This window comes from Drosophila virilis, chromosome 2 (assembly GCF_030788295.1).
Source record: "Drosophila virilis strain 15010-1051.87 chromosome 2, Dvir_AGI_RSII-ME, whole genome shotgun sequence".
NCBI lineage: Eukaryota > Metazoa > Arthropoda > Insecta > Diptera > Drosophilidae > Drosophila > Drosophila virilis.
The window spans coordinates 5,839,609-5,853,870 of record NC_091544.1 but is presented as its reverse complement, the minus strand read 5'-3'; the positions used below and the strand labels follow the sequence as shown (position 1 = coordinate 5,853,870).

The following is a 14,262-nucleotide window of genomic DNA, read 5'->3' as shown; positions in this document are numbered from 1 at the left end:
CCATCTTTTGTCCATAAATATATATTGTTGTTATTCCCGAAGTGATCCCAATATTGGATTGAATCCGTACCCTAGATGGCGCCACATAATCAATACATTTCCATTTGCATTGCTAATAAGTTTTGTTAATTTGTTACAGGACTAGCCGCCTCGCTGCAGGATCATGTGCGAGCACGCAAATACAAGGAGGAGAACGAGGAGCGACAACGACGCGCTGCAGCCGCTTCATCATCATCATCATTGGAACTGGCGCCGCATTTCGCTCATCAGGCGCCGCCCGCCCACAGCTACCATCAGCCGCAACAGCAGCCGCATCATCATACAGCCGCCAGCATTATCAATGGCACGCCGCACAAAGTGGAGCGTAAGCTATAGTAACACTTGAATATTCTGTGTGACATGTACTCATGCGCATGTTCTCTATTTGCAGTGGGCGTGAAGCGTAGCTCGCCGCTGGCGCCGCACCAGCAGCCGTCGCGACCCGCCAAATTGGCGCATTTCGAACAGCAGCCGCTTGCCCATGCGCATCAGCATCTGTACGTGAATAGCAATGGGGTGTCGGGTCTGCCGCCGCCAGCACATGATGCCACTACGCCGTCGCCGACGCCGTCATCCTCATCCTCGTCATGTGGCAGGCGCAGCAAATTGCTTGTGGAGCCGCCGCTGCTGATGAGTCCCGAGATCAACTCGCTGATGGGCGATGAGCGGCCGCTGCAGCTGTCGACGAGTCATCAGCAGCTGCACCACCATCAGCAAAAGCCACATCAGCAGCAGCTGCGCGGCTCGCATCAAAGTGGTCACAGCATCACGCCCACCATTGTGGGCGGGCAGCGCTCCAATGCGGCCGATGACGGTAAGCCATTCGTATACCAAGATTTAGTTACAACAACACACACACGCCCAATTCATGCACCACATGCACCACATGCACCACTTGCACCACCAGCACATGCACAATGCCATCAGTTGCATCACTATCAGACACGTCTTGCCACCCAATGGGTGGCACAAGATCTAACCACAAAGAACAGACGGTCAACCGTCTCCGCTTCGTCGGATGATGACTCTGAAACCGAAAGCGTCTCATCCTCGAGCTCCTCTTCCACTTCCAGCTCAAGCGCCAGTAGCTAATGCAATACCTGATGCCTGATCGCACGCACATTTTACACACATTTTATACACTTTACATATTTTTTTTTAATTAATGCAATTAGTTTTAAATATACATATACAAAAAAAAAAAAAAGATAAATTTGCGGCCATTTAAAGGTTTTTATTTAATTCGTGTTGTGTGTTGTCCGTAGTTTGCTTAATGTCTCTTTTATTTTTATTTTCTGTGTATGCTTTGTATTTTGCACTTTTCATTTGTAGTTTGACTATTATCTTCTTATACATCTATTTTTTTTTTTGATTGCTTTCGTTAAGCATTCAATTAACATAAAAATTACTGTTAACGAATCAATTAACATCAGTTAACATTTGCTGCGTAACAGAGTCTGTAAATATTAAAAGCGTTCGTCAAACGCGCGTTAAAAGTGAACATAATATCCGAACATGAAAAAACATAAATATATTACATAAAAATAAAAATAATTTTAATATTTCAACTCGCGCACATGATAATAATTCGCTTTTCATCTAGAAACGAGCTGTTCGATAGAGCCTAAAACGATCGTTGATCAATTTGATGAATCTGTTTGCTTCAAATCAAAGACAATATATTATTATTTATATTATTTTTGCTTGAGCCATAAGTCTTTGAAAACTTACCATAACATTCTATACAAATATTTTTGTTTATTTACATTATTTTCGCGTCTATTTTTATTAATAAATGGTCATAATCAACAAGACAATCCTGGAATATGTTAATATTGCCATAATATATGAATCAGATATTGAATTCTTATTATTCAAACACGGAATAAATAAAACGAAAAACCAAAACGAAGAAGCGCAAGGATATGAATGTAATGAAAGCTTTACTTGACTTTTGTGAAATTTACCCTTCTTACATCTACGATCTTAAAGAGACGGTTATTTCCTCGCTAATTAACAAATAATACATAAAAAATTACATTTTCTACAAGTCCGTCGAGATCGATAAAAACATAAAAGAATAAAAAAACATAAAAGAAAAACTGCCGAAAACATGCAACATTTTACGCTAATCCTAACGTCATGCCAAATATCTCATTCAAATCATGAAAAAATAAATATACACCTGACACACACACACACACACACACACACACCCAATCACACACATACACAAAACGCTCTCTGTATAAAAAGACATAAATCAAAATCAATCAATATTTTTTTTTTCACTTGGATATTAACAAACTTCTCTGGAATGTTTTATATACATTATTTTCCATAAATAATTTTCAAATATTTACTAAAAAATAATAACGAACAATGGACAAAATTAATCAATAAAATAAAAAATAAAAGCAAGCGCCCCTTTACTTATCCAAAACTCGACTTTATATCCCTTCTATTATGCTCTACTCCCATACAGTTACCGATTCGGCAACGCATCGTACTATAACTAATTACGATCCCAGACGTCGACTTCGCAACCCGACTTCGACTTTGTCTGGCGCCACGAAACAAACTGCTACCAATTGTAATACTCATAATAATGGATTTGTTGTGGCCGATAGTAGTAGTACCAAAAATAATAATAATTATAATAATTATAATAATAATAATGATAATAACAACCATTGATTACCTCAAAATTCTCAAAGCCAAACCCAATAATCATTCAAAACGAAAAACTAAATCGAAATCAGCACGAAAATCCCGAAAAAATGCCAAAACCTGAAACGTAAATGTTGTTGTTGAAGAGCAGAGTACAAAAAAACACAGCTAATAGTATAATTAAAAAAAACAACAAACAAAAAAAAAACTTAAAACATATAAAAAGACAAAACATGATTATTTTACGTTCAATAATTTAATCTAACCGAATTTAAAACAAATTTATCTAGTATGTATATTAAATATACACATTTATAAAATTAAAACATGAGCATGAGGTAAGTTCTGTTGCGCCTAATTGGTTTATTTCTCTATTTATTTTTTTTTTGTTTTTAATTTTTATTTACATATTATTTTTCATTTTATTTATGATTTTCCTGATATATTCTGCAACGCTCTAATTTGTAATCTTCACACACACATGCACACACGCCGCAAACCATAGCTAAACACACTCATACACACACACGCACACGCACACACCATTTAGCATACATTTGAGTCAACTGTACGAAATGTTCAGGGTTTAGCCACACATCGCGTTATCGTTATCGCCACTGTTATCGAACCCACACCAGCCTAGCACTCACACACAGACATCAGCAACACACGCAGCAGCAGCAGCAGCTCCGGCTCCTGCTGTAGCTGCCGCTGCTTTCACTTAACTGCGATTGAATGGCTTGAATTTATGTCTAATCTATTGCTTATGTCTTTCCATGGCAGACGATGTTATTGCGGCCGACGAAGAGTCCCACTGGCAGCATCGGGTCAGCTCCGGCTTTGATCGGCTGGTGGCCTTTGCCAGCACTGAGCTGGACAAGACAAGGCGCTCCATTGATGGCGACACGGTGCCCGCCTCCATAAGCTGCAACACCTCGCCGGACTCGGGCATCACGCACAGCAGCAGCAACTCGGATGCGGTGCGTACATTTTTGTCCACCTCGTCCAGTTCGTCGCAACTGGAGCTGCCGATTAACAACAGCAGCAGCAGTAGCAGCAGTAATAACAGCAGCAGCCTCTATGCCAGCCAGGTGCACAATCTGAGCCATCATACGTATCAGCATGGCCATCAGCAATTGCAGCAGCAGCAGCAGCAGCTGCCATTGCAACAACAGCAGCAGCAGCAGCAGGCACAGCAACAACATCCTCAGCAACAGCAACAGCAGCACTTGGCAGATCATTTGAGCGACAGCAGCATGAAGTCTACGGCCTCCTCATCGCTGCACGCGAGCAGCTCGCTGAAGACCGTTTCGCCGGTAGACTCGGGCGCCATTGAGTCGCCGCCGCTGTCCGATGTGGGTCTGCCACGCACGCCAAGTCCCAGTGCCGCCAGCGTGGCCACTCCCCCGCTGGCCCATGCGCCGTCGCTTGTCAACGAGCTGCGCATACCGCTCAAATATCAGCGCAAGTCGAAGAGCGGCTCCGAGAAGCACTACAAGAAGAAGTTCTGTGAACGCAACTGGGAGTACGACTGCGACGAGCTGTTGGCCTACTCCAACTCCAGTGCACCGCCGACAGCAGCCGATGCAGCGGGCAATGGGCCGCCCGCATTGGATGTAACCGGCGGCGTGTCAGCAACACCGCCAGTGGGGCTGAGCAAATCGGGCAAATCGCCCAAGGAGAAATCGTCGCCACATCATGGCATCAATACCAATGCGAATGCGAACGCCAGCTTTCACCATCATCACAAGTCGTCCAAGTTTCGGCCCAAGGGCAAAGACTGGGACTGGTCGCTGGATAGCAGAAGCAACACGGGCGAGCCGACGGCAAATGGAGCCGGCGGTGGCGCGAATACAACGAGTAATTAATTTAAATTAATTTAGTTAAATTGCCGAACAGAATGAATACCGTACGAAGAGAATTGGGAGATGAAAATGAAAATGGGAAAATCTAAACGCAAAAATTGCAATGTTTATTTTTGCTTAATGTTCAATATTTTTTTTTTTTTTTGGAAAATCATTTGTAAATCGATTCGAATGGAGTTGATTGTAACTTTTTAATCTGTAACTAAATGAATTGTGTTTATTTGTAGTTAACTTATTGTATAGCAGCGATTTTTGCCTTGTTTTCTATTATGTCTCTGTATGTTTATTTCCGTGAATTGTAATTAGGTTAGTGTAGCATATTTTAACTGAACATGTGTGTTAGATCGTAAGGCACCAAACCGACAAGAAACGCAATCGCAACAACAGCAACAAAGCCCCAATTACTGATGAACAATGTTACTGACTTCATTATTACCAAGTTTACTATTATTATCATTACTATGATTATGATTATTAATTCTTAAATGTATTTTATTTTGTATTGTTTAATTGATTTGTGTTCGTTTTAAGTTGTGTGTTTTGTCCTTTTCTGTGGAATTGTGTTTTTTATGATTTTTAAATAAATTTTAAACTAATTACAAAATTCTCCTTGTGTATATTGGCTACTCTTAATCATCAGCATGATTTATATATATATATATATATATATATATATATACAGATTGATCAGTTGCCAGCTTAGTTACAATTTCTCGTGCTGGGACCAACAAGCTTCAGTAATCGATCCGTTCCTGTTCACAAGATAAATGTCAAAATTGTCAACGTCGCTTCCAAAATCAAATTACAATCTAAATATATGCAAAATTAATAAGCAAATATTCAAAATGCAATAAAACGCTTGTCAATAAACAAATATTTAGGCATTCGGAAATATTGATAAGTGCACGTTGATACTTTTTTTTTGTTTCTTTTTCTATTCTTATTACTATACGAGTATATAGTATATATATATATATAAATACAACTTTTTGGTGTACTTTAATGTAAAAACAAGGCGTGTCTGCGGCCGCCTTGCTGAAAATTACCGAGATATGACACATTAACGATAATCTAAACCAATTTAGAAACTGATTTGGAGCAATATTAGCATCAACAAGAAGCAGAATAAAGCAGGCAACAGAACAACAAGTAACCTTATTAATTCAAGAATTTTCCACCTCAGCGAAATAACAACAATTTTATATATATTATATACATAATTAATAATATAGCAGTAGCGGCATATACAATATATAGATCTATATACATATAGCATATGGGTGTGGCCATTCCGGGGGCAGGTTCATTGTCAAATCTCAGAGTGAGGGCGATTTTGGGATGAAAGTGAAAGTTGTAACGGAATCGGTTCGATAATAAAAGCAAAAACAACAGCAGTCAAATATCAGGAAACAAATTAAACAGTAAACAAACGGAAAAAGCAAACATGATTTACAAGCATTTAACAACAAATAATAAATATTTAGTAACATACATATATGAAATATATACGTAACACATATTTAACAAATAGTCTTTTATATGTTCATGAGCAACAACAAATGCATAACATTAATTTAAACAAAACAAAAAAAAAAACAAATAAATAAATAATAAAACAATAAGGCCCCTAGCAATTTAAATGGATTTTCAAATGTGCTATTAGCGTAGTGTAATATTAAAACATTTAAAAACAAATTAAGATAATGGCGCATAAATGATTTTTATACGTATATATGAATTATAATTATATTTACCATCATATACAGCGTCGATGGGCGAAGATAACAAAAACTTATTATAATAATAATTTTTATTAACAATGATGAACATAAATGAATCAGTTGTAGCAAATGGAATATTATCTGGCGCTATTTAAATGTAATGTAAAATGCATATAAAACAAAATAGTTGAATTTACATAAAACAAATTAACATACAAGTATTAAACTAAAGAGTAAGTAAAAGAAACTAATTAATAACGTCAACAAATAAATGAACATAATATAAATAAACCACAAGCACATGCATATTATAATTAACGGTATTATTATGTATATTTAAAAATATATTTATTGCATATTAATATTATTATTTTAAACTTAAAAGTTTAATAAAAAATAACATTATAAAACATTAATTCTTGGTCTTTCCATGCACATACCTCAATCAATCAATTCAAATGAAACAATTAGGCAATATTGAGATCTAATATTTTCCGGGTAGCTAATGCATTTAAATTTGAATGATGAGCGCTGATTATTAATCAAATATACGGCAATAAATAGCAAAGGACAATTGATTGATTAACTGATTGACAAATTAGTCCAATATTTTGATTGATTGGCACCTAATTCTTTTGAGCAAAAGCGCAGGTTTTTGTTTGTTCCATAGGTTTTTATTGACATTAATTGTTTTTTGTTTTGCATTAAAATATCTTATAAAAAGTACAGTTTGGTTCGTTTATCTTTATGTAACTATTGTATGTATGTATATTGGGTTTTTCGCTTGTTCCCGGTGAAATTTAATGTGTACGTCCTTATGTTCCACAGGAGCTATTTCTGTTTAATTAAAGCGGTAGCAGTTCGCAATGAGGATGTGCATATCCAGTTTACTTAAATACACATCGATATATGAGCGGAATATTGGTTTAGTTTAGATTTGTGTTGATAATGCTTAGGGCTATGTTTGGGTGATCTGTGTATATCTCTATCGTTGAATGGATCAACTTGCTGACTAACTTTTTACTTTGTTGAATCTGAGGTCTCTAGCAAATTCAATTGTTTCCCTAGTTCTAACTTTGCGTTTTGTAAATGAGTGTATATTTTTATATAAGTATATATATCATATATGTATACTCAGCTAACTTTTCTCGTTTAATAATGCATTTGTATGGTTTTCTGTGTATATTATATGGTATATGCAAGTATATAATTGTTTTACAATAAAGCCTGAGGCACATTTATGAATTATTTTTTACATTTTTACTTTTCATTTTTTTGATTTTCACAATTTATACGTGGATAACGCAAGGATGCTCTGGATGTGTGTACTTATAGATTTTACTTTGTTTTACAAACAAATTTACATAAATTTGTAGCAAAGAAAAGAACTTGTTTTTCATTTAAATGAAATGTTAAAGCTAAATTTTGTTTTAAGTTGTAGAAACCTAAACAGTAGTTGCATAAACAGGTAAGGGTATTGGGGTGTTGGGATTTAAGCATACCAATAACACTAGGATTATGGATAATAGAACGCGAATTACAGCGGTACACGGAAAATTAAACCTAGAGAACTTGACACACAATAGGAGAGTTACTGCTCCAATTATGCGTTATCATTTAAAACAAAACACTTTCAATAACAAACAAACACTTAATGCTAATTAAAGACCATTTAATATGGTTAAGTGATAGAAAATATAACAATTTGTTTGAATAGAAGATAGAAATTACATAGAACTTAATTAATAAATTGTTTATAAAATCGAAAAAAAAACGGTCGACCAATTTTATACATATTCTTAAGCTATCAACGACACCTGATAACTTGATAAAGTTACAAATGTGATTTGATAACAAATTCTACATAAATACGTTACGTTACGTTACGCAAGTTTACACACACAGTTAAACACTTGAACTTGATAATTGTTTCGATTGAACGCTTGCCGTTTGTTCAGGCCCTCATAAATTGTTAGCTTAGAACTAATGTGTATGTATAGTTTGGGCTCTAATCGGGATGGGAAATCATCCCAACACCTGACGGGATCATTTAAAATGTTACATTCTTTTATCTGTTGTGTATATATATGTTTTTAAAACCGCTGCACGTTGAATTCATTCAGACTTTAAGTTCGTTTCATTTGTAAGGTTCTCTACTATATGGTATATGTAATTCTGTTTTATCGTTTTGTGTATAAAGTTCTCATTTCAAATCGAGGGTCAACATTAAAAACTATTCAACTAGAGAAAATTGCAAACATTTTCCACTTTCACTTTATAACAAGATGCCATTTTTTGAGTACATGCACATATACATACAAATACTACATACATACAAACATAAATATATGCACGCACATTCTCATAACAAAGTCCTGATGGATACTTGGTTCAGGATGCTTGCAATGACATTCAAAAACAAGTCCCCTTATTCACATTGAAATTTAAATAAATTTGCCATTTTGGCATAGTTGAAACCAATTGGAGTTTAGCTTTAAGAATTTGTATATAGTATGGGCATGTCTGGAGTCTTTCGCTGGAGAATATCGAAGAGAAAGCTCGTCACATGGTACATCAATTCTCGCACAATAATTATACAAGATCAATACGCGTAAAACAGGGAACGATTACGTTATGGTTGTTCATTCCGATTGTGATTACAACTTTATAGAGACATACAGACAGACAGAGAGAAGGAGAAAGAGTGAGAGAAATTTATAACTTATCCACATGCTCCAACAGACTGGCCATGACCAGCTCTTCTGGCTGTGTCTCGCTCGTAATCTCTGCCTGCTTTTGAGCTTTCTCTTCGTGCATATTCTACAAGCTATCAAGTATATCGGCAGCACCAATTATGGCATCCACATCGCTGCTATTGGGCGCACCGTCGTCAATCAACGTATCAGTGCTGAGGGACAAGACGGCATCTGTGGTGCTGCCGACTCCAAAGGCCGCAACAGCTGGCGACGACAGGCTGTCAATCGTATTGCCGTTGATTAGAAAGTCTCGGTACAGCTCAACGGGACTGAAGCGAAAGCACGGCGTCGTAATGGGCGTCGTTGGCATTGATTTGGATATATCCAGAACATTTCGGGAACTGTACGACTGCCCGCAATAGGCCACATTGTTGGCGCCCCAATTGAAGGCTGGTGACATGTTGAAGTGGCCACTGGCGGCATTGCAGCTGCCGTTGGTGGTGCCGAGACTGTTGCCGCCCTGGATCTGCGATTGCTGATGCGGCAGCGGCGTGGAAGGCACGGAACGCGACACAATACCGCCCGCACTTCCGGCACTGCTATAACCACTCGAAGAACCCGCCGAGGAGCTGCACGTGGTTGTCGTTTGTATGCCACTAAACTTATTAAAGCTTGGCGAGATGAGCGCACTCACATCCACTTCGTCGTAGAGCAGGCTTGTCGATACATCCACATCACCGCTACCCAGTTTCAGAGCGCCCACCGATTGCTGACTGTTACTGTTCTCCGAGAAGAGCGCCTCGTTCACTGGCCCAGCGACGACGGCCTGATTCAGCTGCCGATTGTAGCCTGCTGAGGGGGAGTGGTGGCTGCTGCGCTGCAGCTGTGATAGCGGCACCGATTGCGAACGTTGCGTTTCGTTTAGCTCCATATTGGCACCGCTTAGCGCCAGGCTCGTTTCCAAATCCATTGAGTTTTGATTAACTAGCAGCTCCACATTGTTGCTGTTGTTATTTACGTTGCTCTCGCTGAAGTGGTTGCTGCTGCACAACCAATTGACTCCCATGCACTGCTGCAGCAGCGAGGGACTTGGCGGCGCCGAGGCGGAACTGCTGCTGGGGTAGCTGTAAACGTAGCTGCGTCTGCGCCTATGCGCCCCAATCATGGGATCCCCGTTTCCGTTGTTGTTGTCAAAGTCAAGCGATTGCTGTTTGGTTAACAGGCTGGAACGCTGGCGCATGGTTGTTTGGACCGGACTAGCAAAGCAGCTCTGCGTGGGCAGCTTACCAGTTGTTGCTGTAACTGCTGTTGTTGTTGCTGCAGCTATTGCTGCTACATTGCTGTTGCTGCTGCTGTTGATGTTTGGGGAAATGGGCAGAAAAATGCAGTTCTTGTTGTTGCCGTTGCTTGACGCGTTGCTTAGACTTATTTTGCGCTTGTTGCTGTTGTTGTTGTTGTTGTTGCTGGTGGTTCGCTGCTGTTGTTGTTGCTGCTGCTGCTGCTGCTGATTTTGTTGTTGTTGTTGATGTTGCTGCTGCTGTCGTTGTTGATGCTTTCGTGACATTAGTGCCAGAGACGCTGAGGCAGAACCCACAACATTTGCTGTCGCTGCTGCAGTTGGCAAAGGCATTGAGCGACGCATTTGCAGCTGCAGCAACTGTTGTTGCTGCTGCTGTTGTTGTTGCTGTTGCACCGCTGTTGTTGATGTCGCGGTTGCCGTTGCTGATCTTGCAGTTGCTATTGCCAGTGCACTTGTTGTTGCAATAGCTGATGCAGTTTGTGGATTTCTGTGTTGTTCTGCTTGAGCATCTAAGGAATTCAGTTGTTTTTCCTCAGCGTCTCCCATCTGAAAATATTGAAGCAACTCGGTATCAGGGCCCTCGGAGTTCTCCTCCTCATCATCACCGGGCATTAAATAATCATCAAGCTCATGCTTATCCATATTGCATATGCTAATGACGCGCTCACGTGGCAATCCTAGATTCTCAGCCAGCCCAGAGTCCTCTGCAGTGGCGGCCAATGTCGCCGCATTTTCTGCTATCAAGCGTTTGGCCCGCAACAACATCATATTGCGCGATGCGACTTTCGGTGTGCTACTGTTCGTGTCCAGACTGCTTGACGGACTCACCGAACTGGGATTATTTAATTGCGCCGGTGGGCCCATCGATAGCGCGGTATGGATGGGTGAGTTGCCAGCAGGTGGCTGCGCGGATGGGGGTGGTGTCGCTGCCGTTGTGGTAATCACTGGAGGTACAAGCAACGTGGCGCCGCTTGTGCTGCCGCTACTGGGAGAGTTTGCCCAAAAGCCTTTGGTCTGCTGCGCCTTTAGGACCTTCTTGCAAAATATATTGGTAGTATTGTACTCTTCGGCCTCGTCCTTAATGACCAGCCCAGGGGGGGATAACGGCTGCTGTCCTGCAGCCTCCGCTTGCAGCTCCAATAGCTTGGGTGTTAGGTTGCGGACAACATTGCTGCGCGGCTCTGTGGCCAGATTCATGGGCAAAACTTGCTGCTGCTGTTGCTGTGCTGTCAAATAGCTACCGGGTGAGTCTGTAATCTCCTGTTTGATCTTTAGTAACAGCTCCGTCTTGTGTTCATCGCTGACTGCTTCCTGACTGCTGCCCGCATCTTGTGAGGCATTCGGCTGATTGCAGCTCGATTCGGAGGATGTGGACCCTTTACGTTTCTTTTTGCGACGCTTCTTCAGCGGTCCCATGTCCTGTCCAGGATTGAAACAAGTTAAATACAATAGGATTATTATTATTTAAATAAACTTACTGCAAGAAGACGCTTCTCTTTGGGCTCCCTGGGCGTATACTTTTTGGGCGCCAGTCCTGCATTAATTGTTGCATTGTTACTTTTGATACGTGTGGCCAGCTCTGTGACGCTCTCCAGTTTGGTGTTGAGCAGCTTTTCCGCCCAGGTGCGCACCACATCCCAACTGCCGTCATTATCTGCTGCTGCACCTTGTACGCTAGCTGCGGAACTAGGTGATCGATTGAACGTTGGCACATTGGCTTCCGCGGTGACCGTTTCGTCGATTGGCTCATCTTTGCATAGTTGCGGCAATTGTGGCGGTGTCAGTTTGGTGGTCTTCCGCATGGCCGCATAGCAGTAGCGCGAGTTGCCACGCGTGCCTAGACGCCGCGGTCGAACGCCGGGGAACACCTGCTTCATGACCTTACCAAAGTCAGCCGTTGACAGAGGTTTGATGCTCAAGCGTTCACAATAGGCTCTGAAAAGTGAGAAATATGTTCATCAATGTTTCTTCCGTGAACTTTACAGTAGATGATAAGGCGAATATTTGGATCTGAAGCTTTCGAATCTCAAATGACTCTTGTATCGACTTCTTTACACATACAAATAAAAAGTAAATAAATAAATTCGATATTTCTTATTGGTTTGTGTGCATATGATACATCCATTATCGTATTCAAATGTGCACAATCTTCCACTCACATGTAATCATTGTAAACGTCCTGTTTTGGTATGGAAACCTGAGCATCATGCTCAAGATGTGAGCGCACCCAATTGATGGTGTGATTAATCTCGGAACGTGTGCCCAACGGATTCTGTGGCTGTCTCAATGGGTCAGTGTCCGCACTCTCGCCGGGCAAGCGCAAATACATAAACAGTTTTTCAATGGGCTTTAGGCCAGCGACACTTTCTAAAATTTGCGCGATCTGCAGCTTAGCAGCATCACTGCATAGAAAATAATTAGTATTTGGGGAGCAGTGTGCATTGTCTAGTGGTTACTCACTCCAAACTAGCTTCGATGACCTGCTGCACGCGACGCATGCGCTCCTCGTCGCTAGTCAGTGCATTCATCACATTCTCCGTTATGGTGGAGTTGATAGCACCACTGGGTGCAGCAGGCGGGACAGCTGATGAGCCGCCTTCACTGGGATGTGGATGGGGTGGATGTGAATGTGGCGGTTGTGGATGCCTTGGTATAGCTGCTGCTGCAAGCGTTGCTGTCGACGAAGAGGCATTCACATTCATTGCATGCATTATCTTTCCCAGTTCCAATTGTTGGGCGCTGTTAAAGGCATTGACAAACGCAAGTCCGGCATTGCCAGCGGCGGCTGCTGCAAAGGGATTCGGCGTAAGCACAGGTGTCGCACCGCTGGCTGCAGCACCAGAAGAATTTACATTTGCAAACGCTGGCGGCACAAAGCCGCCGCTGGGAACAGGTACAATTGTGGATGTGGGCGACACCTGGGACTGGGCGAGAGTCTGTGGAGGCCCAACAATTGGCGCAATGGTCAGTGGCGACGATTTTATCGTTTGCATGTGAATAGGCGGAGCTTGGAACCGTCCTGACGTATAGGTGGGAATGTCCGGAATCGGAACAGGCACGCCACATATACCATAAGCATTTGTGGCAACTGTCGCGGTTGTTTCGTATATGGAATTGGAATTTGGATTAGATTGCTGATGCTTCTGCAGCGACGTCGATGCTGTTGTGCCACCCACTGCCGCTGCCGCTGCTGCTGATTTCGCCGTCCACTGCGCACCACTAAGCTGGCCATGCTTCTCAGACATGTTAGGTGGAGGGCTGGCTTACAAAACGCGAACCACCGCAAGCCACCAGCCAGCAGCAACCTCAATGTGTTGCTCCTGAGGACACTTTGCCTTTTGCACGTCACTTCTTGTTAGAATGCCTGTTGTTTTTGTTTTCCGATAATTATAAATTCACTAAATGTATGCTGACGCGTGCTTTAGGAGATGAAGATTGCGAAGTCGATAACTGGCGCGACGAACATTTTGGAGACGACGGAAGACACGGATGTTAACGCAAGATAATAAACCATTTTGGCTGTGACAATTGCATGGGTAACGCAAGTGTAAGGCTAACGTACGCCTTCTACGCCAGATGAAAATTTATATTATGATTGTTGCAATTTGAATATGCAGGCTATTTTCTAATAAGATTACAAAATATATTGGAATAATCCATTTTTCGCGGAGATAAGAACTCCTTTCCTTCTGCGTCTCGAAAAATACACACAGTATGTGACCAGATTTGACAACAGTTAAATGCACCAATAAATACCACATTATTTCAATTGTAAACACGGTGCTGCATTTCGATAAATATTCCTTTAAATCTGTTTAAATTGTTTCAAAATATACTTTTAGCATTATTCGAAGCAAGTGTAAGGTTGCAATTAATCGTGAATTTAATTAAGTTACCAAAAAATTATATATAAATCTCTTTAGATAAATATACTTTATTAGATAGTATTTTTTTGGTATCTTGATTTTAGT

At 40.9% G+C, this 14,262-nt stretch overlaps 2 protein-coding genes across 5 annotated transcripts in view; one reads left to right on the top strand and one right to left on the bottom strand.

Moving 5' to 3' along the window:
• gpp (DOT1 like histone lysine methyltransferase grappa) overlaps positions 1-5,178 on the top strand; it is a 46,701-nt gene extending 41,523 nt beyond the window's left edge. For 3 of the 4 annotated variants that reach the window (XM_002054686.4, XM_015172272.3, XM_070207154.1), the window contains exons 7-9: positions 140-364; positions 431-853; positions 3,493-5,178. In XM_002054686.4, coding sequence (XP_002054722.2) covers positions 140-364; positions 431-853; positions 3,493-4,577 — 1,733 coding nt within the window. In that variant the 3' untranslated portion in view covers positions 4,578-5,178. Of the gene's footprint in view, positions 1-139; positions 365-430; positions 854-2,524; positions 3,048-3,492 lie in introns of all 4 variants that reach the window. The other variant, XR_011416144.1, reaches the window with a different exon arrangement.
• A 2,362-nt stretch (positions 5,179-7,540) lies between these two features.
• LOC6630056 (uncharacterized) lies at positions 7,541-14,006 on the bottom strand. Its single transcript, XM_032438979.2, has 4 exons — positions 12,752-14,006; positions 12,451-12,693; positions 11,770-12,226; positions 7,541-11,710 (listed from the first exon to the last, which is right to left on the bottom strand). Exons 1-4 carry the CDS (start codon positions 13,534-13,536, stop codon positions 9,116-9,118), a joined length of 4,080 nt encoding a protein of 1,359 aa, XP_032294870.1. The 5' UTR covers positions 13,537-14,006; the 3' UTR covers positions 7,541-9,115.
• Between the last annotated feature and the right edge of the window lie 256 nt (positions 14,007-14,262).

Bases quoted from the DNA above. Each gene is read 5' to 3' on its own strand.
- LOC6630056 (XM_032438979.2), bottom strand. From the start codon at position 13,536: ATGTCTGAGAAGCATGGCCAGCTTAGTGGTGCGCAGTGGACGGCGAAA. The intron at 12,694-12,751 runs GTGAGTAACCAC...TTTTCTATGCAG, and splicing joins GTCATCGAAGCTAGTTTGGA to TGATGCTGCTAAGCTGCAGA. The intron at 12,227-12,450 runs GTGAGTGGAAGA...CTCACTTTTCAG, and splicing joins GACGTTTACAATGATTACAT to AGCCTATTGTGAACGCTTGA.